Source organism: Cnephaeus nilssonii, assembly GCF_951640355.1.
Source record: "Cnephaeus nilssonii genome assembly, chromosome: X".
In the NCBI taxonomy this organism is placed as follows: Eukaryota; Metazoa; Chordata; class Mammalia; order Chiroptera; family Vespertilionidae; genus Cnephaeus; species Cnephaeus nilssonii.
Genome location: NC_137071.1, coordinates 27,138,784 through 27,165,382, shown reverse-complemented (window position 1 = coordinate 27,165,382; position 26,599 = coordinate 27,138,784). Strand labels below are relative to the sequence as shown.

Sequence of the window (26,599 nt, the reverse complement as noted above, 5' to 3'; positions counted from 1 at the left end):
ATACTACTAAGTACAAGAAGAGCTGAATAAAATTTAATAATTTTTCTAAAATTATTTATATTCTGGAAGGATTGCTTTATCTATATCGTTGGTAATGTTTTGTAAAGAAATGAAGCATGGATTTAACTTTCTGAGTAACAGCTTCTAGAGGAGTGAAGCACCGGAAAGGAAACAACTTTATTGCAGAGAATCAAAGTTGGGCAAGGAGTATTAAAACAAATTTGCTACAGTGATCTAACCACCATATGCCATGTGGAAAAGACCATGCCTTTTCTCTGGAATGTACTTTACCTAGACATTTTGCTTATTATCATCTCTTGTAGTGCTTTCAGGCACTTGACAAGTGAGAGGAATCTTGAGCTCAGGACAAGGATTTCTAATCATCATGAAAGCCCATAGTCTAGAGAAGAAAATTCAATATGAAAGAGCACAAATTCTCCCCCTTTTATCATATTCTGTAGGGAGGGTCTTAACGTTATAAGGGAACTTTTCCTATCAATTTTAGTCGGGGCAGGGCAATACTGAAATTAAGGGACGGTGACACAGAACGCCATCTCTGTGCAGGACAGTGGCGGAAGTGCTGTACAATGAGGTGTCTGTCACCCACAAACCAAGTCTCTCTGCCTGCTTTCCAAAGTGTTCACAGGCTCACTACATCAGCTGAATATCAGTGCGTAGGACCGAATTAGCAACCCGCAACACTGATTTTAGTGCGATCTTGAATGCTGGTTCCTCTGTGCGCTGGGTACGGGAGAATTTAACGCCAAACGCTCTAGATGGGCTAAACAAGGGCTGAACTGATTACTTCTGAAGTCACTGGAATCTTTCTCCTGGAAGCTGGGCGAAACCATCTCTTAAATTCCCGCGTTTGAGAATTAAATGTAAATGGAATTTACATATATAGGAGTTCCTATTTCCCTTTCCTCAACTGAACCAGGGTGCAGGGTGGTGCGGGGTTGTTGGGAGGCACGTTTTAAAGTGCTGCTTTGTGTTCCCACGTCAAGACACTAGTGGGGCTCGGAGGGGAGGGGTTCGTAGCCTAGGCCACTTTGAGAGTTCTATGTGAAAATTGTATTCTTTGGTCAGATTGCTAGGCAATAAGCAGAGGCACCACACCGCCCCCTTCTAAGGTTCCATCCCCATTCACCCCCAACCCTCAGGGCCTCAGGTAGCTAGGAGGCCGACCAGGGAGTCTCCACCTCCTCAAGGGCGACAGCCATTTGGCGCGCTCGGAAGCCGAGGGGCTGCAGCACATTGGCTGGGGAACGCTGCCAGTCTTGGGAGGGGGTGTGGCAGGGGTGGGGTCTCGAGCCGCTGTGGGTAGGGGTTGTTCACTGCTTGCTGGGTGGTGGGTGAGTTTGAGCGTGAGCGTGAGCGTGAGCCCTGCTACTGTAGACTTGCAAACAGTTCTGAGCGAGCTATAGCGCGCCTAAGAGAACGAGAGTGAAAGAGCGAGTGTGAGGGGACGGACCTAGAGGAGACAGGGCGAGAAAGCAAGGGCCCGAGGACCTATAATTTGAGACTGAATGACCATGGCTGTCTCCGCACCTCCGGTGATCTCTGCAACTTCCAGTGGCGCCGGCGTCCCGGGGGGCCTTTTTCGGGCTGAACCAATGTGTTTGACTCCTGGAGAGCCTCCTCGTCTCACCCCCAATATGATCAACAGTTTTGTGGCCAATAACCACAGTGGCAGCGCAGGGGGTGGCGGGGTCGGTAGTGGCAGTGGAGGCAGCGGCAACACCAACGAGTGCAGGATGGTCGACATGCATGGGGTGAAGGTGGCTTCCTTCCTGATGGATGGCCAGGAACTGATCTGCCTCCCGCAAGTCTTTGATCTCTTCCTTAAGCACCTGGTGGGAGGGTTGCATACAGTGTACACCAAGCTGAAGAGACTGGACATATCTCCCGTGGTGTGTACTGTTGAACAGGTCCGGATCCTCCGTGGGCTGGGGGCCATCCAGCCCGGGGTGAACCGCTGTAAACTCATCACCAGGAAAGACTTCGAAACTTTGTTCACTGATTGCACCAATGCCAGGTGAGATTCTCGTTTCTCTGCTCGCTCTTCCCCTTTTGCCCTCTTCTGCATGTTTCATCACCCTCATCCAACTTAGTAGAGAGTGAGTCTTAACTAGCTTGCCTCTACTTTTCACGCTGTAAGTCTTTGGGGAAAGAGGACTAGAAGGACTTTAATTAATTGTCAGTTCCTTCTAGTCTGTGCTCAGTGGTAGGGCTTGGGTCTAAGAAAGTCCCGCACAAACTTTAGTTTGCGGTTCTCTACTGAAACTTTCCAGCCTTCCGCCCATATCTTGCATGGCTTTTTGGCTGCTTGTGGTTATTTGTTAATTCCTCTATTTGGTTTTCTTTCCTGCTCTTTTGTGGCCATACGGGTCAGAGAAGTTTTATCCCGAACAGGGGCACAAAGGGCTTTCTGGGATAGAGGGCTGGCTGAGCTGTACACTGGGCTTCTAAGCTGGCAATCCAAAACACAGCATTTGGGGGATGTAGAGGGTCAGAAGTCTAGAATCCATCCCAGAGGGTGATTCGTTTCCCATCCTGTGTGTTTGTTGTGAGAGTGCCTAGCCGTATGTGGTGGTGGTGGTAGTGGTGGTTTCTGTGTGTGTGTGTGTGTGTGTGTGTGTGTGTGTGTGTGTGTGTGATGAGAGAAAGAGAGAGAGAGAGAGAGAGAGAGAGAGAGAGAGAGAGAGAGAATGGGTGCTCAAGCCAACTAAGCAAAGCTCCCTGTACAGGATACAAGAAAGTCTATGGATCCTATTTAAAACAAAACAAAACAAACAAACATGACAGATGTCACTTTCCTGGGATCGGCCCTTTTGGGTCATCTGTAAAGGGCAATGTGGTCATAAAACGCTGGGGCTGGGACCCGGTTTGGGGGGTTGGGTAGAAGTTGGCAGGTTTTCTAGAGAGGATGCTTTTAGCTCTTTCCCTCAGGCAAACAGCTGGGAGGATCCCATTTCCCCAAAGAGAGGATTCCTTAAATTATGCTGGCCAGCTTCTCTGGTTGTAAGCGTACCTCCTTCACATCACAGCTTAGAAGTACATTATAGAACAAATGTCTATTTGTGTATGTGCATAAAACAAACTGTATTCAATATTTCTGAGTTTAAAAAGAAAAGCAAACTGTATTCAAGGTTATTTGACCATTTAAAAATTTAGTCTTTTTAGTGTTTATTCCATCTGTAGTCTACTAATATCTGTTAGGAAAGTACATATTTGGCAGATGTGGTTAGCATACAAACCAAGAAATCATAATCACCAGATTAAAGAGAGCAAAGGGTTTTGTTGTAAAGCAGCACTACTGTTGATTATTTTGCAGAAAACTTCTGCAGAGGTAGACTTTCTTACAACACAACTTTAAATAATAAGATCTCTGGGTTTATGAACTAAAACTAATTTAGTTGTCACATCTGTCATAAAATCCAAATTGCTCTGTATACTTGAAGCACACTGACACCTTGCAGACAAACTGTTGCTGACTTCTCCAATAAGATAATGCTACAGAACTTACAAAGAAACCTTTTTTTTTTTCTTTTTTCCTTTGAGCACTGTTCTCCTGTGTTCTGGCAATTAAATGGAAACCTGTTCATATGAGAACTCCTTCCTGATTCATATCTGGGGCTTCCAAACCTGGTTTATTAGATTGGATTTTCTTAAGGAAGATAGGGGGCCTTAAAACACAAAGGATAACTGCCCCCTCAATAAAATAAGTAATTATAGGTTGTAGGCGTAGAAAGGACATTTTATTTTGATCACAAAGCATTTTACTAATACACAAATTCAGAGGGTTACCAAGGACTTCACATGAGGGCCTTCTAAGTCCTTTGTTGCCATTTGAAAAAATTAGCATTTAAACAATTGCAGATATGAAAACCCATCTTCTAGCTTTCTCTCTCCCCATCTCTCTTTACTCCTCCCCCTCTCCTCCTCTGTCCCTCTTCTCTCTCTTACAAACACTCATATCTAAAGTGGAACAATCATTACACATAGGAAATTCTTCTTTTCTTAATAATTAATTTTCACATCCTTGTGCAAAATCTATTATTTTCATTTAAAAAAACAAATATATTAGTATTTTAATGTGATTTGACGCTTTCTTCTGTAAATAGAAACTTTTCTTTAATTAATTTTTATTAGAGCTACTTAGAAGGGAAAAGTGAAAATTACTCTGTATCCAGTAGCAGGTGTTCATATACTATTTTGGGGCCTTGTTATATGATGAATTTTTAAGTTATTATTTTAATTCAGTAAAGTTTTATTTACTCCTTATCACAGCATTTACAATCTAACTTTTTTTTGGCTTAAATTGTTCTTGTGTATATGCATAAATGTGATAGAGAAATGTTAAAAATGTAAGAAGAAATACATCTGAGGTATGCTTCATGTGCCTCTTATTGAATTTTTTCTTTATGGGTATTTTATTTATTACATGCATTTTATATAATTGTGTTATAAGTGTTATAATATTTAATTGTAAAAAATTATGAAATTCAGTCCATGAATGAAGATGAGGAAAACTAGAAACACAGCTATATTGCAATTTCTAGATAATTTTTTTAAAAAACTCACACTTTCTAGAAAAAATATAACTAATAGTAAAGTAACATTACCAAATTTTATTGATGCAAATGCTCTCATAACCATGTTGTTAAAAACTATAAAATATGATAGTGTTTATAATGGATGCTTTATGACTTTAAGTAACATTATTTACAGAAATGTGTACCTTAAATCATTCCCAACATCTGAGTGATTTAATGAAATTGTGAAATTAGTATTTAGATCAACATAATTTCTAAGACTTTTCTATTCAACAAAAAGAAAAGAAAGGTGAGGGATGGGATGTAAACAAATATAGCCCAAGGAAAACAAAATAAGGTAGATGAGACATGAAGCCAGTAAGAGAAGACAGATGTAGGATGTAGCAGAATGATGCCAAGAGAGTGAGTGAAAGATATATCAGAAGAGCTTATAGAGATGCCCCAAAAAGATGAGTGACTTGATGTACAAATGGAGAATTGGCTAAAGAGGATTGTCATTAAGGACCCATAATTTCTTAGCATTTCTAGGTAAAAGGTGGGGAAAGTACAAGGAAAAAGTATATATTCAGTGAGTGGATACTCCTACATACTATTCTTATTTGAAAAAAAGAAATTAATCTTCATCTTCTGATAGATACATTTCCATAATCCATTTGAAAGCCTATTTGTAATGGTGTCATTCATAATTTTATTTTCATATATAATAAACATTATTTCCCCTCTCTGTCAGATAACTGGGGAAGAGTATAAGTCCTGACTTTTAGGATATTTTAATTTGAAAAGCTTCCTACACTATTCCAAAACACATAAAAATGGACTGTTTTCAATTTGATAATTTTCAAAGACTAACATATTGGCATTAAGTGGCATTTTGATTTGGCTCAGAGCACATTTTATTAATGTCTACTGAAGAAAAATGAATAAGTAAAATACATACATGATTGTTTCTTTGACAGTACTAAAAGTCACAAGAACTCTATCAGTGTCTTATATTAACTATTTTATTTGCTAATTATCAAAATATTCAAAGATGTCTTTCCAGAAAGAAGTTGGAAAATAATACTTTCCTCAGGCACCAGAGAATAGTAAGACTAAAACTCTTTGACTATTCATTGTTCTATTAAATAAGACAAGTTTTACACCATTTCAATTTCAAAGGGCTATACAATATTTTTCCTTGATGCCCTTTTTAGAAACTAATTTCAGATAAATTATTTTGAGGATTATTAAGAAAATGATGATAAAAGACCCAAAACAAATGGGAAAAGATGTTATCTTGTCTTGGATCTTTGTTTTTGCAGCTAAAGAGCTGTGATTATTTTTTATTTTTTGTATAAGAGAAGTTGGAGTTTTTAATATAAGAGAGAGAGGAGGCATATTCTGTAATACTTTCAACAATAAAGATAAATTAAAAAAATAAAAATGTCTAAAAGTAAAAAAAAAGTACCGTTGTCAGATTTCATGATCAGCATTTAATTTCATTTGAGGAACAACTGATTAAATGTTACTTGGTCATTTACATATAGTTAAATGGATGCTTGAAGTAACAAGAATGTATGATTAAGAAAACATTTTAAGTCATTTGGAGACATGATTCCACATATATTCAAATGAATAAAATTCAGTATTTTTAAATTAAAGTTTTAAGTGGTTTAATTGTAGTTTGTTATTTTGACTGTGTTAAATGGAACATAAATGGGTTTCCATGGTAGAAAAACTTTATGTGAATTATCAAGACTTTTACAACAATTTAAAACTACTTTCAAATACTAGAGATACAATTATTGTAAGCACTCAATGGGTTTGGTTTTGCATTCACACTTGATAAATATATTTCACAATCCACACAGAATAACATAATTTACTTTGAAAATTGTTTGTATTCATAGTGAAGTTAAGCAAAATCAAAATTTAAAGAACTTGCATCACTTACCTTGGCTAATATTTTGTATGACTTATATTTTTATTTTCAGAAATGATAAAAAGGTCTCAGAAATTAATCTAGGATATAAATACAGACATTTTATTTCATAGGGTAATGAGGAGTAGTCATATTGTCTACTAAAAGCAGTCACGTAGTCAACAATGTTGTGTCTTTTATTAGAAGAGTTATGTCAAGATTATAATTAAAACAATTTAGTCATGTACCAGTGCATAGAACTTCCACATGTACATCTATTTTAAATGTACACTTCTGAATAACCAACATTTTTGTATTTATCTAAATATTTTAGCTGGATTTTATATTTGTACCAATGCTCATTTATTAGGTGGTGGATATTACATTAAAGAAATGATGCATGACATGATGGAGAATATCCTTGGATATTTATGTATATTACCCTCCATGTATGCCAATAAAAAATTAGGAAGTGATAGTCTTCAGACATTAATGTTTTATATGGTTTCATACAGGAAATCCCTAATATCTGCAGAAAACATCAAGTCTGAATTATTTGATGCTTTCCTAATCCCTAGATGTTTTAAAAGTGCTTCTAACAGGCAAATATAATTGTGAGAAACCCTAATCATAATATATTATATTTCAATTGGCGATCTAGATCTCCAGTGGTACTTTATCTGGTGCATTTAAAGATACAAATGATGTAGGTTTATCCACTCTATATATTTCAAATATGTATAAAATCTGTCCTAATTGACCCAAATTGTAAATACTCTGTTTTCAAAGAAAGGACATCAAACCTTTCCCCAAAAGAAAAACAATTCAGTATTAATGATATTCTTGTTGCATATTCAAAAGGTCTTTGGTAGCATTTTTTCCTTCCTTTTCTTCCCTTTCACCATCTCAACCTGCAAAACTCTTCACTGTCACTTCAGATCACACAATTCTAAAAAGATAAAACAACATTTAAACACATTTGCTTTGGAAGGGAAATTGAGCATTTGCACCCAATAAGCCTGATTGTGGAACTGCATGCAAATTGTGTTTTGATTTATCTCTTTTACACTTTTTTCCATTTGAATTGATCTTGCATTAATTTCACCAAGCGGCTCTGTGAGGCTGCAGATGTTGCCCTGTGTTTAATAAATCAATGAGACAGATCTGAATGAATCACTTCAGATGGATTCTCTGCTCGGTTTGATGTCTAGATGTTATTCTTAGCTTGTTATCATGACAGATGCATTAATGTTCCCATACACTGCCAGCAATGTCAAAGAGATTGAAGCTTTTAAAGTGGCGGCATCCCTTTTTCCATTTTCTGCTAGAACAAGAAATCAGAGAAAAATATCAAACCCATCATAAGTTTATTCATGGGCAAGACTCTTAATTTTCATGCTATATTAACTATTCTAAAATGGTGAAAATCAATATAACAAAACCTAAATATAGTGTAGTGCTTCATAGTGTCTACACATTAATATTTAATCATAGTAGTAAAAATGAAAATAAGTAATATATGATTGGGACACATTGAAAGTATCACTATAAATAGAGTAATGCTGTATCCAAATTGATTATAGAAAGGTGTTGGTTTTTAAATCCTTACTAATAAACTTCTTGTTGGCTTAATACAGCTGCAATATACTCTTACTAAGGGATTTAGAACTCCTACAGGATTTAATATTTCTTTTTAGCAGGGAAGGGACAGCCAGTCCATTGTGTATTCATCATTTCCTCACTTTATAATGCTGAAAATATTGGAAAAGTTTATTTTATTTTAGTATATTTCAGTTATTTATATTTTGGGTAATTATTGGTAAATCAAAAATAATTTAGTAACAATGAATGCTGCTTTTATAGTTTAATTTCTTAGACTATAGAAAAACATATACACACCAAAAGGAACTTTGTGATAACCAGTGAAATCAATTAACTACCTGCATAAGTACCATACTTCATTTCACCAATGATTTCAGTATGTTTGTTTTAGAACCGAAAAGATTATGTCAACTGTGAAATATTTTGAATTTAATGTTGTAGGTGTTATAATTTTTTAGTTAAACTCTTATTTGAAAACACAAATTTTAAAAAGGAGATTCAATTTTTCTCTTGTTCAACTTTCTGAGGGATATATTTTATTTAAGTATCAGTTTTTAGAGGTAGGCCTTTACAGTATTCTTTCATCATAATTTTATTGTTACCTTTATTGGGATAGGAAAATAGGAAACACTGTTAATGGATACTGTTGAGGTCTCAAATTCTTCAGGAAATTTTTAATCTCTAGTGTTAGGCTAATCTTGAAAGTTTCGGGTACATGCTATGATCTACAGTAGAGTTTAAAAGGAAGTTTATAGTGAAGTTCAATAAAGTTATGGAGGAGTTAATTTTTTTTCACATTTTGCTTAAAACATGCGATATCTTGTCACAGCCTTCTTTACAGCTAAATTTATATATTAGAATTGGTGAAATTATTATATTGAGAATGTGAATATAAGGTATAATCCACATTTTAATGCAAAATTGAATTTAATATAACTAAAGAACAAATTGATATATTTATCACTACCCATAATGATATCCTTAAAAGAGAACCAAATTTGTTACATAAATCAAAACCTCAGATTATAATAATAATTTCTAAGGAGGAATTTTTAACTTATAATGTTCTAATTTATGTTCCAATGTTATGAATAAGCAGGTTTAATAAAACAAGCCTACTACCATAAAATGATACTCAGTTATTTAGACTGATACTACTAGATATCAGCATTAACCCTGGTGACAGTCAACTTTTGATTCTCATTCAAACAGTAAATGCATATTTATCCAAAATGAGTTGGTGAGAAAAGGGTTTTCCTCCTTTTATCTATAGCTTGTGAATAGAAACACAAATACTTAAGCTTAATTATTTACTATTTTCCTGGATAATATCAAGACCCATCCAACTGCAACATAAATTTGCATGAATTATTCTCCCCATCCATTTAAAGGACTAACTTAGGTTTTTGACTGTAATTAACTTTGAAAAGTAAAATTAACTTTCATCTAGGACCCCTGAGGTTGAAACTACTCAAATGTATGTACTATTTTGATCCATTACAATTATTTAGTTTATTAGAGCAAATTGTGGTGAAAACTTTGTAATTACACTACTGGAAAAATATATAGTACAGGAAAGTTTAAAAAATAATGAACCACGGTATTTTTATTGCTATATAACCTTTTCATTTTTAAACAAGTTGACTCTTTAATCATGTGTAATGTAGTGTGTATATTAGGGTATAAAACATTCAATCGCAAGTGTGTCCAATAATCTTGTCAGGTTGCTGGCAACTGCTACCTGGTAACAGCATTTAGGCTACATTTAGTCTATCTTCTATTTATGTGATGGGTTAAAAAGAAAAAAGTAATATTGATCTGTCTCTGGATTAAAGTTTGAAATGGGTAACAGCCTGAACACAAAAGGTTTTTTTTTTTTTTATGATTTCTCAGCTTGCCATTGATCTCCTAGTTTTATTGCATTCATTATTTATTAAAAGAATTTGCAAGCTAAACATAACGTTAAGCTAGTTTGCACACAGGGACCGCACTTAGGAAATTGAATGGAAATTGCATTAGAGATGAACATCTGTGCTATTTTTCCACTCATGTGTTTATGGGTTTGTATAAAAGGTGTATTGGATTAACAGTTATAACGATTATAGCTTACAGCAATATGTTAGATTCTGAGCTTTCAGTTATTTGGAAGAAGTTTGTCTCTCATTTGTGTCTCTAAAAAGTATTATAATATCATCACAAGAAATATTTATATAAAATGATTTTTACCATTATATTTTTAAATTCATTATCTTCATTATGTATCAATTCTGAGATACCATGCTGTATTGGAGTAAAAACATTAAAAAAAAAACATAGTTATATAAGAGCATACTGTCTCTTAATGGCTTTGGTACTAGGGTACATAGATGCAATTTACTCAGTACCTAATTTAAGAATGTTAAGTTTAATGCCGTATTAAGGTACACCAAATTCACAGAAATTATATGAAAACTTTAATATGACCATTCATAAAAAGTTATTAGATATTTATGTTTGGCCTTGATCCTTCTGAAAAGATAATGAACATACAGACACTGAAGACTAGCTATAATAATACTATGGGCAGTAGGGTGGGGAGCTTTATGACATGGTTCTGCTCTTGAATTCAATCCAAAAAAGTTTAATTACAAAGACTCAAAAGGACTTCACCAAAAACAGTTGTCCAAAGGATGTAAGTTATACCCCAGTGAGTACCTTCTTTCCAGTATTGTCTTTAATCTGTAGATATTTGGAGAACTCAACCTATTCACTTAGTTATTGAAATTTCAATAAAATAAAAACCTCTTTACAATAATTTTGATCTCATGATTAGATTTGTTGATAGTGTGTGTGTATGTGTGTTTGTAGAGTGTGTACTATGTGATGCCAGGTGTGTGAATAGAGTGAACAAAACAGTCTCTTCTCTCATGCAGATTACATTCTAGAACCACGCTGTCTTTAGCTTATTGTATATAAACCATATATCTCCCCTATAATATTTGTTAAATTGTGAAATATTTGAGATTACAATTTTTGGCATATTCATTTTCTTTTAAATATTTTTTATTGATTTCTTACAGAGAGGAAGGGAGAGGGATAGAGAGCTAGAAACATCGATGAGAGAGAAACATCGACCAGCTGCCTCCTGCACACCCCCCACCGGGGATGTGCCCGCAACCAATGTACATGCCCTTGACCGGAATCGAACCCGGGACCCTTGAGTCCGCAGGCCGACGCTCTATCCACTGAGCCAAACCGGTTTCGGCAATATTCATTTTTTAATAATGTTTACACTTCCTTTCTCATATCTGCTTCATGTGTTATATCAGTAAACACTGTTTTTTTTTTGTGTGTGTGTCTTTAGAATTATACTAGAAAGGTTCAACTAAAAATAGTCAGAGGCCCGTGTGGGTCAGTTGGTTGGGCGTCCTCCTGTGCACTGAAAGGTTGCCAGTTCATTTCCTGGTCGGGGCACTGCCCAGGTTGCAAGCTCCATCCCCAGGGGGGGGGGGGGGGCATGCAAGCAGCAGCCAATCAATGTTTGGCTCTCATATTGATGTTTCTCTCTCCCTCTCCCTTTCTCCCTCTCTCAAAATCAGTAAAAATTATTTTAAAAAGTCAGTTATTGAAATATAAAATATTTTAGTTTTAGAAATGTAGAGAATTACTCATGTCATAAATAAAATACACATCAAGAGGATATTGGAATAAAACAGGTATTTCCCCTTAAGAATAGCTGTAGTTAATGGATTTCAGTATCTTTTCTGTGACATATACTCATTGCAAGGGATATGAGTCTTCAAAAATTTATAAAATTAGTTATTCTATAGTACATAGTAAAATGTGCAACTATGGATTTAAAAAGCGTGGGTTTTTTTTTTCATGAAAAATTTGCTCTCATTTGTGTTAGAGTTTTAAATAGGTCCTCAAGCTTAGCGTTTGATTTGCTTTGCATGTAGTTCTATATAATATTATATGGCAAAAATTAAAACAGAGACAAGAAAGAGTTGCTTGTTTTTATTTGTTCAGAATACATTGACCCTTACATGTATTATATTTAGACCTTAAATAACTTTGGAAAACAAGATTATTTGCAGACATGTATAATTACATGTTTAATGTTAAGCTTGCTGCTTTGAAAATAGCCTGTGATCTGTTAAACTTCTAAATTTATTTTGTGAAAAGATTTATGGGTACCCTCTAGGTATTTATTTAAAGAAGAAAAAAGAGAAGTTCATTCATAGAAAAAATTATGGAATAGTGCATTTCATACATAGTACACAAGTTTCAGGTCTCATTTTATAATCCAAGTAGAATATTCAGCTTGAATATCATATATATATATGATATTCAAGTATGTATGTGTGTGGGTGTTTATATATATATAAACACCCACACACATACATTTGTCACTTCATTTCAACAAATCTCTATATATAAAAGCCTAAGCGACCGAATGACCAGTTGACTGGTTGCTATGACATGCACTGACCACCAGGGGACAGACGCTTAATGCAGAAACTGCCCCCTGGTGGTCAGTGTGCTCCCACAGCCAATGTCCCATGGTCCCTCCCCCCGGCCAGCCGGCCCCAGTCGGCCCCGATAGGGCCGGCTGGCCAACCTTCCACAGTCCCCTGGCTGGCTGAACCTCCCGTGGTTTTTCCCCCTGGCTGGCCCCATTGGCCCCGATTGGGGTGGCTGGCCAACCTCCTTCAGCCCCTCCCCCTGGCTGGCCTATCTCCCGTGGCCCTTCCCCCTGGCCAGCCAACCTCCCTCGGCCCCTGCCCCTGGCCAACCTCCCGTGGCCCCGATCATTGGCCCCCGATCGCTGGCCAGGTTGAGGGACCCACTCGTGCACGAACTCATGCACTGGGCCTCTAGTCTATATATATAAAAGCCTAAGCAACCATTCAACCATTCGACTGTTCCACCAGTAGCTATGATGCGCACTGACCACCAGGGGGCAGATGCTCAACACACAAGCATGGAAACATGGAACAGACTGATGAATCTCAGAGGGAAGGGGGAAGGGGGGAGGGCGGGAAGAGATTAACAAAAGATCTTAGATGCATACTAGAGGCCTGGTGCACTCTGTGCTCCTGTGGGGTTCCTGTGCCTGGCCTGTGGGGATCAGGCCTAAACAGGCAGTCTGACATCCCATGAGGGGTCCCGGATTGTGAGAGGGCACAGACCAGGCCGAGGGACCCCATGGATGCATGAATTTGTGCACTGGGCCTCTAGTCCTATCTAATAAAGAGGTAATATGCAAATTGACCATCACTCCAACATACAAGATGGCCGCCCCCATGTGGTCAAAGATGACCGCTCCCATGTGGACACAAGATGGCTGCCACAAGATGGCCAGCAGGGGAGGGCAGTTGGGAAGGACCAGGCCTGAAAGGGAGGGCAGTTGGGGGTGATCAGGCCTGTAGGGGAGGGCAGTTGGGGGGGACCAGGCCTGCAGGGGAGGGCAGTTCTGGGGGACCAGGCTAGCAGGGGAGGGCAGTTAGGGGCAATCAGGCCAGCAGGGGAGGGCAGTTAGGGGTGACCAGGCCAGCAGGGGAGCAGTAGGCATTGATCAGGCTGACAGGGGAGTGGTTAGGGGGTGATCAGGCAGGCAGGCAGGTGAGCGGTTGGGAGCCAGCAGTCCTGGATTGTGAGAGGGATGTCTGACTGCCTAAATGGGCAGTCTGACATCCCTCAAGAGGTCCCAGATTGGAGAGGGTGCAGGCTGGGCTGAGGAACACCTGCCCCCCTTGCAGGAATTTTGTGCACCAAGCCTCTAGTGATTAATAACTACCTACTATAAGCCTGTACAAGGGTAAAATAGTGATCTTAATAACTATCCAAATTCTTATTTTTCTCATTTCCAGGTTACCTAGGTAATTGTAAACATGGTTAACTCTCAGCTAATCTACATTAATGCAAAAAAACAGCAAGTGACATGTACAGTTCAAAATCGTGGAACATTAATTAGGCTTTGCAGTGCATTATAAAATGTTTACGGCATACTTACCTGTCTAAATATATTTTGCTTATTCTACTATGAAATTGTGTTTACAGTTTATCAGTATTCACTGGTGGGAAGGAGAGATAGCCCAGAAAAATGCTAAGGTTGAATTAAATCTGAAATTAAATGCTTCATGTAGAAAATATCTGAAGCGAACAAAGCATAAGCAGGCATAGAGCTTATACAATATAGCTAATAACAGTGTATTGGAAGATGCTAGTTAGTGATTAACTAAATTAGGATTTTGCTTAAATTTATTTTTATGTTGTCTATGAAAAGATGTATGTACTTAATGGATACAGTACTCATTAAAGCTGTTAGCAGATCAAAACCTGGCAAATTGCAAGAGCCCAGTTGTTGACTTCATTACACTTTCCTATGCTTAGGACCTCTAAATAGCCATCTTTCCTAAGTTAAACATTTGTTGATACCAGAGGAATTGTGGCTTTTGGGTTAAAACACATTGATGAGTATAGAAGTAAATGAGATTTTTGTGAAGCATTTCTACTCTATAATGGTAATATTTAATAGATTTTCAGCTTGCAGTTTAAAAATGCAACATTATATTCTTGAGCAAATCATGTACTGCAAGAGTGGCCATTTTGACAATGGGAACATGTACATTGTGAGCTCTGAAATGGGTAGTAACTGCTCAAGAGCTTAATTGATACTAGTACATTTGGTATAGCTCCTTTCTTATATTTGCATTTGTCTTAGCTTGATCCTTGTCATACTAGAAGACTGACAGGTTTTTTGCTATTTTAAGGGCATGTTCTTTTTCATGAGGTTGTATGATGTTTACATAATCTCCATTCTGCCAGAGTCTAAAGTTCCTTGCAGCTTAGTCTCATTGTCCCATTGAATTGAATTCTGACCTTCTGAGTATCACTTTTCTTCAAGAGGGTTCTCAGTTTTTAAATGTATAGACAACCAAAGAAATACCTTTTTTAGATCTTTTTCTGTATTAGTGGGGAAAAATGTAAAAGTATTTTTCCACATAAATTTATGTTCCATCAAAGAAGGGGGAGTGGAGCTCAATAATTTACTTTTCTATCCAATTTGAAGGCTCTTTTAAAAAATTATTTTTTAATATTTTTTATTGTTGACAGTATTTTTATTTTAAAGACAGAAGGACTATAATTTGGGTCATGTTAGCATTGATGAAGTTCCATTTGGGCATGGACAAAGGAATAAAGTTAAATAAGGGTGGAGAACACTTGAGAAAATAGTTCTCATGGAAATATTGAATGGACTAGAAACTAGCTGATAGATGAGAGGTAGACAGTATCCTGTGGGCTGATGAAAGGCTTTCCACAGAGCTTTTGAATGAATTATTTCCTTTAATGGTATTTATTTTATTTTAGTGGTTAATTTAAGCAGATTAATTAACAGGACCAGAAAGCATAAAAATATTAGCTGTAAATAAGAACACTAATGGCAAAATGTGGAAATGTTATGTCATTTGAGATGAGCTGGTAGCACTTGAAACTATAATAACACATTTGAATATGTGTTGTCAGTAAAATAGTATTTCTTTATTATGGTAGTAAATGTTAACTTCAATTTTCAAAATATTTTATATGGTGTCATTTACATTTCTTCTATAAGTTTCCTTACTATTATTGGTCTGTTAGCCTGATTCTAGCTTGCCATAGCACATTTTTAAAACTCATGTTGAGTATGAATTTTTTAAAAAGGGTTGTATTTTGTCTTTGGCTATGTGTGTCAAGTTTTTATTGTATTCAATAATAACTAAGTTTGCATTTTACAGAGTGGTTTGAACCACTGCCTTCAAGATTATTTAATGAACATTAAAATTTGAATTAAAGAACATCAAAGTGGCATTTTTGTCATTTTTGTATTTAATAAGTACAGTAAAGTTTAAATATTTCCTTCATGCCTTCTACCTGAAAATATGTCTGGAAATTTAAAATTACTAGCTAGGTGTAATAGTAAAAACTTTACATGTATATACTGGGTTATATTTATATAGTGCTTCCACATATATTAGCTAATTTAATCTGATACTTAGAAAGGTATGCTTTTATTTTTTTAAAAATATAATGTTTTAATTTTGTTGTAACATTTCTAAATTTTTATAAACAGATGGCTGGCTTCTTTACAACATGTTTTTTTCTGGGGATTGCTTAATCTCATTTAGATTTTTTTCACTCATTGCTAAAGGAGCATCATCCATAATTATAATGAAACTTACAATGCTTCTAGAGAATAATAGTACCTTATGTTCATGCAGAAATTCACAGGCTGCAAAGCTTATTCATACAGTATCTCGTAGCAACTCTAGGAGGAGGTCACTTGTCCAGGAATTTTAAGGAAGAGAATTGAAAGGTAGGCAAGTAAATGAATTGCTTCAGGCCATACAATCTAGTACAGGCAAAACCAGTTCTTGAATCCAAACCTTCTTGGGTACACTATGTTCTCTATGCTGTCTCTGAAGTAGTAAGTCTTGATAACTAGATGAGCAAACAAGTTTAGTTAGATGGTGGATTGTTCCAGGTATTCAGGAAAGTTTGGAAAACCTAGTGGTGGGAAGTAGAGATAAACTAGTAGGAGAGATAAGCACTACACAGGAAGGAGCTTCCCTATAATGTCTCCAGGGTACATGCCCTGATAGAAAATATTGCTTTCTAATGATGATGTTTTCAGAAATATAGTAACTAAACTCCCTTGGTGCAGATTCAGTTCCATATGCATGTACAGATAGGTTTGGGGAATCAACAAAAACTTAACATTTTAAATGGAAAAGTGAAAGGAATAATAACTCAAGCAAGTGTGTAGAAATGGCAATAGTTCATCAAAGGGTAATATTGAAAGAATTTATGAAACTGGGACCTATTTATTAAAAAATATGAATTGTCTCTTCTGTCCAAAATACTATGCTAGGATATGTAGGTACCTCCAAAGAGCTTTAAATCTCACTGTAGAGACAAGGCATGCACACATAAAAAAATTACCAGTCATTCATTTATTCTGCAAATAGTTATTAGATGTCTATTCTATGTCAGGCACTCTTCTAGGTACTTGAGATACATCTGTTAAAAATAAACAAAGATTCCTGCTCTTAAAAAGGGAGTTATATTCCAAAGGATGGAGGAAGTGGGAATAGAGGAGGACAATAAACAATATTTATAATAAAGAAGTAGATTATCCTAATATATAAAAACCCAGGGTCTGTAACATCCGAAATGACTGAAGGCTCGACCAACCAGAAGTCAGTGCTGGAGTGCCCGCTGCTGCGGGCGCCATGACCCAGCAATAACTGCTGAGGGAGCTGCGGATCAGGCCTGAAGAGAGGTCTGGAGAGAAAAGCAGGGTCTGATCTGTAGCCTCCATGGCAGCTGTTGTTCAGCCCTTGCCTCTCTCTTTCTCTTGGGGCCTGGCCAGCAGCTGCGCCTCTCTTTCTCTTGGGCTTCTGCTGGGGCTGCTGATCAGCCCTGCCTCTCTGATCAGGCCCATTGATAGGCCCAGAGATGCTGACTGGCATAGAAACTGACCAATCAGAACCAAATCTGGGTGAAGTGCAAGGAGCCAATGGCTGCCTAGGAGGTGGGGCTTTTGACGTTGACTGGCATAGAAACCAACCAATCAGAACCTAATCTGGGTGAACTGCAAAGGCAGAACCTAAGGTGGGGGCTGAGGAGGAGTTTTAAGGGCAACAGCTGTTTGGTGTAAAGTGTAAGAAAGCAGTTCAATTTTTTAATGACTGGTTTGGCAGTATAGTGCATATGGCTGCATATCAGTCCAGATATAGGGATTATGTATTTTTGTCTGCCAAGAGCATCTCCTCCTGATGAAAAAGGCTCCCCCACCCCATTTAAGCAATCCTATCCTATATAATCTATCTATACTACTAAAAGGGTAATATGCTAATTAGACCTGGTTGACCGCCCATCTTCCCGATGTCCAGCTTCCTTTGGGATAAAGCCATGGTGGTGGGGGCCCAGGCAGAGGCTGTTAGGGGTGATCAGGCCAGCAGGAGAGGGCAGTTGGGTGCGAGATCAGGCTGGCAAGGGAGGGAATTTGGGGGCAACAAGGCCAGCAAGGGAGGGCAATTGAGGGCGAGATCAGGCCGTTGGGGAGGGCCATTGGGGGCGAGATCAGGCCGGCAGGGGAGGGCAGTTAGGAGCGATCAGGCAGGCAGGCAGAGAGGTTAGGGGCAATCAGGCAGAAAGGCAGAGGGGTTAGGGGCAATCAGGCAGGCAGACAGAGGCAGTTAGGGGCAATCAGGCAGGCAGGCAGGTGAGGAGTTAGAAGCCAGTAGTCCCAGATTGCGAGAGGGATATCTGACTGCCGGTTTAGGCCCAATCCCCAAGGGGGTCTCCGATTGGAGAGGGTGCAGGCTGGGCTGAGGGACCCCCCACACCTGTGCACGAATTTTGTGCACCAGGCCACTGGTATTGTATAATAGAAGGTGGTAAGTGCTATGGGGAAAATAGAGTAAGTAGTCAAGGTAATGATATGGGGGAATTGCAGTTGGTTGCCATTTTAAATAGAATGGGTATTACTGGCCTTATTGAGAATGTGAGCTTTGTTTACAAACTTGAAAGGGAGGAGTCAGCCATGCCAAATCTGGGGAAAGAGTGTCTCAGGCAGAGGAAATAATCTGACCAAAAGCCCTAAAGCAGGAACATGCCTAGCAGGTGTGTACAACAGTGAGAAGGCTAGTGTGCCTGGAGTGGAGTGAGTGAGGGGAAGAATAATAGGAATGAGATAATAATGGTAATATTGGGGGGATTATATGGCCTTCTGGGCCATTTTGAGGACTTTGAGTTTTATATGAATGGAATGGGGAGTCATTGCAGAGTTTTGAACAAGGCTATAACAGGATTTGACTTAGGGTTTTTTAAAAATTGATTTTAGAGAAGGAGAAAGGGATATATCTATTTATCTATATCTATATCTATCTATCTATCTATCTATCTATCTATCTATCTATCTATCTATCTATCATTATCTATCTATCATCTATCTATCTATCTATCATCTATCTATCATCTATCTAATCTATCATCTATCTATATATCAGCTGCCTCCCATATGCACCCCAACCGGGGATGGAACCTGAAACCTAGCTATGTGCCCCAACCAGGAATTAAACCCGAGACCTTCCAGTGCATGGGACGACACTCCAACCAACTGAGCCACACTGTCCAGAGCTTGACTTAGTTTTTTAAAGAATCACTCTGGTTGCTAGTATAATAGCCTTCAACTGGGGCAAGGGTAAAAACAGCTAGGATGCTTGTTATTGTGGCAAACTTGGAGAGCAATGGTGGTGGCTTAGACCATAGTAGTAGAGTAGAGGTGGTGAGAATTGGTCAGATTATGAATATGTTTGATGATAAAACAAGTAGGACTTCCTGATAGATTAGACACTACATGTGAGAGAAAGAAAAGAGTAATGGACAAGTCCAAAATTTTTTGTATGAACAACTGGGAGGATGAATTTTCCATCATTTGAGAAGGGGAAGGATGTAAGTGGAACAGGTTTGGTGAAAAAGTTTTGGAGTTCTGTTTTATATGTATTAGTTTTCAGGTATCTTTTATTAGTAGCCTTTTCATCAGCAATGTAGAGTAGTCATTGGATATACAAATCAGGTGTTTAGGAGAGACATCTGGACAGGAGATAAAATTTTGGACAGGGGTGAGTGCAAATATATAAAAGGAGAATTTTAAGGACTGAGTCCTGGTTCACACCAACATAAAGAAATTAGGGAGAAGTGGAGGAATCAGCAAAATTGACAAGGAATATTCAATAATGTAGGGGGAAAACCAAGAGAGAATGGTGTCCTGAAAGCTAAGCAAAAAAACAAACAAAAAAAAAGTATTAAAAAGGAGGGAGAGATCAACTGTATCAAATGCTACGAATAAGCATTAAAACATGAGGACTGGGAATTAGCCATTGGATATGGCAATTGAAATCACTGGTGACCTGGATGAGAGCAGTTTTGGTGGAAGAATAGGAATTAAATGTTTGAGTGGCATGTATTGAAGAGAGGAAAAGAATTGGAGACAGTAAATATATACATGATACTTTTGATGGACTGGCTGCAAAGATAGCAAACAATGTGGGAGGGAGTAGCTTGAGAGCAGGGAAAATGGATTATGAAGTTATTATACTTTATTAAGATGGAAGAAATAACAGCATGTGTTGTTAAAAATAATCCATTAAAAATTTTTTTTCAAATTGATGCAGGAAAGAGAGACAAGTATTGCTGAAGAGATATTCTTGAATAGGAGAGAGTAGATAGGATCCATTGAAACAAGTAGAGGCATCAGGTAGGAGTAAGTTAATAGATGGGAAACCTGAGTATGAAGGTAGAGATTCTGGTTGATCTGGTATCAGGACTCCATGGAAGTCCTCATCTGCCTGTTTCAATTTTCCAGAAAAGTGGAAAAAAAGTCATTAGATGAGACTGAGGATTGGAAAACAGGTGTTGTAAGTTTGAAGAGAAAGAAATTGTAAAATAGCCACTTAGATGAATAGAAGAATAAACTATTTTTAAAAGTTTAGTATGATTGCCTGGTAACATTAAATATCCATTGGGTTTTATGATAATAAATTCAAAATAATCAGTGTGGTTGTGATTTTTAATTCCATCATGTAGAGCAGCTTTGGCACTGGTTATTTTCCTAAATGGCATAAATATAAAAAGACATAGGGGCAAGAGAGTTGAGGGTTTATGAAAAAGTGATTACAATGAATGACAATGTGTTTTAAACTGGTAAGGAAAAAAAGGATATCAAAGATGTGAGATACAGTGAAAGGATGGTACTCTCGATGAATTCAAGTTTTTAAGAAGAGGTCGAAAGACTGTTGGAGTACTAGAAGGAGTAAACCAGAAGTAGTAGTGTTAGAGAGTAGGATGCACAAAATTAAGAGTATGAAAGAGTTGCAGTTACGGGTAAATACAAGGTTTAAGGCAGGCGTCTTCAAACTATGGCCTGCGGGCCACATGCGGGTGTTTTTGCCGTTTTGTTTTCTTACTTCAAAATAAGATATGTGCAGTGTGCATAGGAATTTGTTCATAGTTGTTTTTTTTTTAAATTATAGTCCAGCCCTCCAACGGTCTGAGGGACAGTGAACTGGCCCCCTGTTTAAAAGTTTGAGGACCCCTGGTTTAAGGTATGACCATGTGTGTGAGTGGCTGAAATCAAAAGGACAAGATCTGTGGGGGAAAGGAGTTCAAGAAATTAAAGAAAGGGTGTTGGTCTATCATCTATGTGTACATTGTTTGTTGAAATTGCTAAGGATTAAGAGAGGAGTCCTTCTCTTACCCTTTGGGACAGCATGGAGGGACTTGGAGAGTATTATGATAAACAAAATAAGCCAGTTAGATTAAGACAAGTATCACATGATCTCACTCAGATGTGGAATCTAATGAACAAAATCAGTTGGTGAACCAAATAGATCCAGAAACATAGAAGCGTGGAACAGAGTGATGAATTTCAGAGAGAAGGTGGGGATGGGGGCAGGATAAGATTAACCAAAGAATTTGTATACACACTAGAGGCCCCATGCATGAAATTCCTGCAAGAGTAGGCCTTCCTTCCTCCAGCTGCCAGCACCGGCTTCCCTCTGGCACCTGGGACCCGGGCTTCCCTTGCAGCTCCAGTTTCATCCAGAAGGTTGTCTGGAAGGACATCTGGAAAGATGTCCAGTATAATTAGCATATTACACTTTTATTATTATAGACTAGAGGCCCATTGCAGGAAGATTCCTGCAAGAACAGGGCTTCCGGTGGGCTTCTCTCCCGCCACCACCACCTCTCCCGCCCCCCACCCCCGTGCTTTCCCTGCCACCTCTGCCCCCAACCCCCACCCCATGCTTTCCCTCCTGCAGCCGTTGCCCCCCCTGCGCTTTCCCTCCCACCTCCACCGCTGCCCCGCACTTTCCCTCCCTCCACTTCTTGGTGCTTTCCCTTCCCTCCCGCCGTCTTTGCCCCCCACCCCATGCTTTCCCTCCCGCAGCCGCCGCCCCCCCCCTGCGCTTTCCCTCCTGCCACCGCTGCCCCGTGCTTTCCCTTCCGCTGCCGCCCCGCACTTTTCCGCTGCCCGCCGCCGCCACCGCCACCGCCACCGCCCACCGCTGCCGCCGCCCGCCCTGCCCTCGCTTTCCCTCCCACAGCCTCCTTGCTTTCTGCTTTCCCTCCCTCTTCCTTCTATGCTGTCTTCAGTCTTCACTCCTCCCTCCCTCAGCGTATGCAAATTAATCACCATCTTTGTTGGGTTAATTTGCATACTCACTCTGATTGGCTGTGGGCATAGTGAAGGTATGGTCAATTAGCATTTTTCTCTTTTATTAGTGTAGATGTGCATAACCCATGGACACAGGCAATAGTGTGGCGAAGGCCTCGCAGGGGGAGGGGCAGGTGCAGGATTGATAGGGCCAATGGGGATAATAAGGGAACATCTGTAATACTTTCAACAATAAAGATAAATTTAAAAAAAGAAAAAGAAAAAGAAAAAAGAGTCTTAATGCATCATATTTCAAATTTTGTAGTACATATTGTAATGCTATCAGTTGCATTTGTTAAAAAACTGTTAACTTGCCCTCACCGATTTGGCTCAGTGGATAGAGCATCAGCCTGCGGACTGAAAAGTCCCAGGTTCGATTCGGGTCAAGAGCATATACCGTGGTTGTGGGAACATCCCCAGTAGGAGGTGTGCAGGAGGCAGCGGATCAATGTTTCTCTCTCATAGATGTTTCTAACTACCCCTCTCCCTTCCTCTCTGTAAAAAATCAATAAAATAAAATAAAAATAAAAAAGACACCTCTTTTAAAAAAAACTATTCATTTAATTTCTAAAGATTTTAAAGTTACTGGAATTAGGATCTCAGGGAAGTAAACTTGACCAAAGGTATTGTTTAAGAAATAATCCAGGGAGCACCCTTCTAGTTGCTAGATAGGATGCTGCCTGATTCATGAATTGCTTAATAAAGCCAATTAGATCATCAATTAAAAAGCACACATAATCCGATTATTATATTATGAAGGTTTGAAAATTTACTATAATCATCCCTGTTTTGCCATAGGCATGCTGTGCTTCTGTTAAGCTGTTTTGAAGTATATAATCCTACCTAATAATAGACAAATATGCAAATTGACTGCACCTTTGCTATGCCCAAGCCACGCCCACCAGCCAAGCCACGCCCACCAACCAATCAGGACGAGTATGCAAATTACCCCAACAAAGATGGTGGCTAATTTGCATATCAAGACAGTGTAGAAAGAAGCCAAGAGATGCTGAAGGGAGCAAAGCTGCGGAGAAGCAAGCAAGCCGGGGGGAGGAGAAGGCAGGAGCGGAGGCGGGGCCAGGGGAGAAGGAAGGAGAGCGGGGCGGGCTGGCGGAGAAGGCGGGCCGGGGGACAAGGGAGGAGTGGAGGTGGGGCGGGGTAGAGTGCAGCAGGAAACCCTATTGCAGGATTTTTCCTGCAACGGGAATGCTAGTAAAAAATAACTTTTTAAATAATTGAAATAATGTTTGGTTTATTTAATCTATTATTAACATTATTTTACAATAGATGATGTGCTTCATTTTATTATGAACTGATCTTATACCAGGAACATTGTCTGTCTCAGGATGTGTGTTTGTTGATCTTATTAGTACTTCATATATCCATGAAGAATAAATTAATTTGCTATTTTCACGTCAACACATTGGTATTTTATAGACAGAGTACTGCAAATATGCTAGGCACAGTGCAGAACTAAGAAATAGTCAGTTTTTACCTATAGGTGGTTCATAATGCATTCCAAGTGGGAGAAACCCAATCAATATATGTCTATTTTAACACCTGCTTTTCTGATTCATGCATTATTAACCTCAAATGGCAGCTACTTAAACAACTCTTGCTGTAGTCATCACATCTCCTAGCTACTCTTTGACTACTCTTGGGATTTCTGTGACCTTGGAGGTTTGGTGATGAAGAAATAGTTAAAGCTTTAAATAGGTTCTCAGGTGAAATCATTGCAGAGCAAAGCTAAGAAGCTGGTGGTTTCGATCTTAAGTCCTTGCTAATTACCTAAGTAGGACTGTCCTAAGAAATGAAGTTCTTCTGTTAGGTGTTGCCCAGCCATTCACCTGACATTTTAGTAGAATGGTTGGAAAGAAGGATTTGGTCAACATTTGCAAACCACCATTAGGTTCAATCACTTATTAAGACATATTTAATTTCTGCAGCTGGAGAATAGCAACAGAAGCCAAATGTAGTAACATCTGCTATTAAGACCCTTCCTTTAGGGTGGGAAAAGTCAGTTGCATTGTTAAAATTTTATTTTAGCTCTGTTGGGTTTGTTGTAAAAATCTTGTTTTTCTTTTTTATATAGCACTGAAAAGAGACATATGTATACACCAGACACTGGGTTATCTCAATCAGGCTACACTGTCCACTGTCCAAAGTGTTGTAGAAAGACTACTTTAGGCACTATAACCCTAGTATCTATTACACAGTATTTATTTGATGAGATTAGAACTTCAAATGAAGTTTTTATTCAAGTAGGAATCATCAGCAGGTTTGTTAAAACTGAATGAAAGTGTACTGATGTAATGTAAACTGCCTAGGAAACTGATATCAGAAAATGATGAGAATTCTTCCCAGGAAGAATTTCCTCTAAAATCTTGTTGAAAACAAGTTTCATTTCTAAAGATATAGCTGAATTTTTACATCCTCAATGAGGACTTACCTCATCACCTGCAGTGAACTCTTGATTCTTTGAACATTTATCTACAGATAACCTTTCTCTTTCATCTTCCTCTTCTTTTTCTTCTCTTGTTCCTCCGCCTCCTCCTTTTTCTTCTCCTCCTCTTTCTTCTTCTCCTCCCTCTTCCATTTTCTTTTTTAATAAATGTTAAGTTTTAAACTGTATATGTTTTATCACACCCCAAACTAGCTTCTGAATTAACTTCAGGAACATTCTGATGTGTTGTTTTATCACTCATAGTGCCTACCATAGTATATGAATGCAAGTACTCAAAATGTTTTCAGTTTGTTGGTTTGACAGTGTAAGCATGAATTAATACAATTCAATGTATTTACTTTGGGAAATGTTCATATTTTAAGGAAATTTATTTAAATACATAATTGGTGTATTATTCTGTTTTGATTGACAGCTCTCCTTGAACAACAGAATCCTAGAGAATTACTATTCCATCTCAGAAAGCCACATTTGTCCTGAGTCCAAAGCTTTCTAGAACATTTAATCCTCAGTTCTTTTTCATCTAAAAATGGGAATATTATTAGTTACCTAACTCATGGGATTGTTCAAAAAGATTGAGATCATGTACATAATGTGCTTAGCACATAATAGGAACTCAGTCAATGTTAGCTCTTATCACTCCTGACAGTGGTATCACACTAATATGTGTGAACACACATGTATGCATACATTAAGAACATAAGAGAACAAATCTAAAAACAACATAAACCAGTTTTTGAAATTAACTGGTTGATTATAAGTGACACTATATGCACTTTATTTTCTAGGAAATTCCTATACATTGATTTTCTAGGTTGATAAGGCAGCTGGTAGGCCATTTATTACTAGTTCTATTTTGGTGGAAAATTCAGCATTGTGTGTCAGTTAGAGTTTGTGACACATGTGCCCTCCCAAGGCTTAATGAGTTGTCTGCAGATGGGCTGTTATTTATTACAGTCATGTAGAATAAAATTGATTGTCTTCTAAAATTAATTTTTCATTTGCCTCCAGCCTTGCTTTAATAGAGGACACACAGTTGCCTGTTTGCAGAAATACTGTTTAATCACATTAATATCTCAGCCCCCCAGGCTGAAGAAGATAATTGTGCAAACGAACAACAAAATCTGTATCTTTAACTTTGTTTTATGATTATATTATGCAAATGACTTATCTCCTGCCCTTCCAAGCACTAATCATCTAATTAGGAATGATGTGTTAAAGGGATGAGTTTGAATCAGGAGAGAGACACATTCAGGAAGCAGAAAATGGGAACTGACAATGAAACAGTAATGTTTACTAGATGCATCTATGTATTTGCTACAAAAAGAGATAGGATGGCTCATATATACTATCTATAGATCTAACATGTGTCACGTTTTGGCAAGGAATATAATTTCTTATCTCTGAGGACATATTTTTCTTTTATTTTTTTGAGTTACATTAAACACTTTTTATTGAATTTATTGAGGTGGCATTGGTTCACAAAACCATATAGGTTTCAAGTGTACAACTCAACAAAACATCATCTGCACACTGCATTGTGTACCCTTTGCCCAAAGCAAGGTTTCTTTCCATCTCCATTCCCCCCTCTTTGACCTCTCCCACATGCCCCAACCCCCCTTTACCTCTGGCTATCAACACACTGTTGTTGTTTTTGCTTAATCCCATCACCTTCTTTCATCCAGATCCCAAACTCCTTTCCCTTCAAACAGCTGTCATTCTGTTCCATTTATCCATATCTCTGTTTCTATTTTGTTTGTTTTTTCAGTTTATTTTGTTTATTAGATTCCAGATATAAGTGAAATCACTTGGTATTTGTCTCTTTCTGACTGTCT

At 38.1% G+C, this 26,599-nt stretch overlaps 1 protein-coding gene across 1 annotated transcript in view; it reads left to right on the top strand.

Moving 5' to 3' along the window:
- Positions 1-1,526: 1,526 nt before the first annotated feature.
- DACH2 (dachshund family transcription factor 2) overlaps positions 1,527-26,599 on the top strand; it is a gene marked incomplete at both ends in the record, with an annotated part of 865,383 nt that continues 840,310 nt past the window's right edge. The window contains one exon of the mRNA XM_079765880.1: positions 1,527-2,035. Coding sequence (XP_079622006.1) covers positions 1,527-2,035 — 509 coding nt within the window. The remainder of the gene's footprint in view (positions 2,036-26,599) is intronic.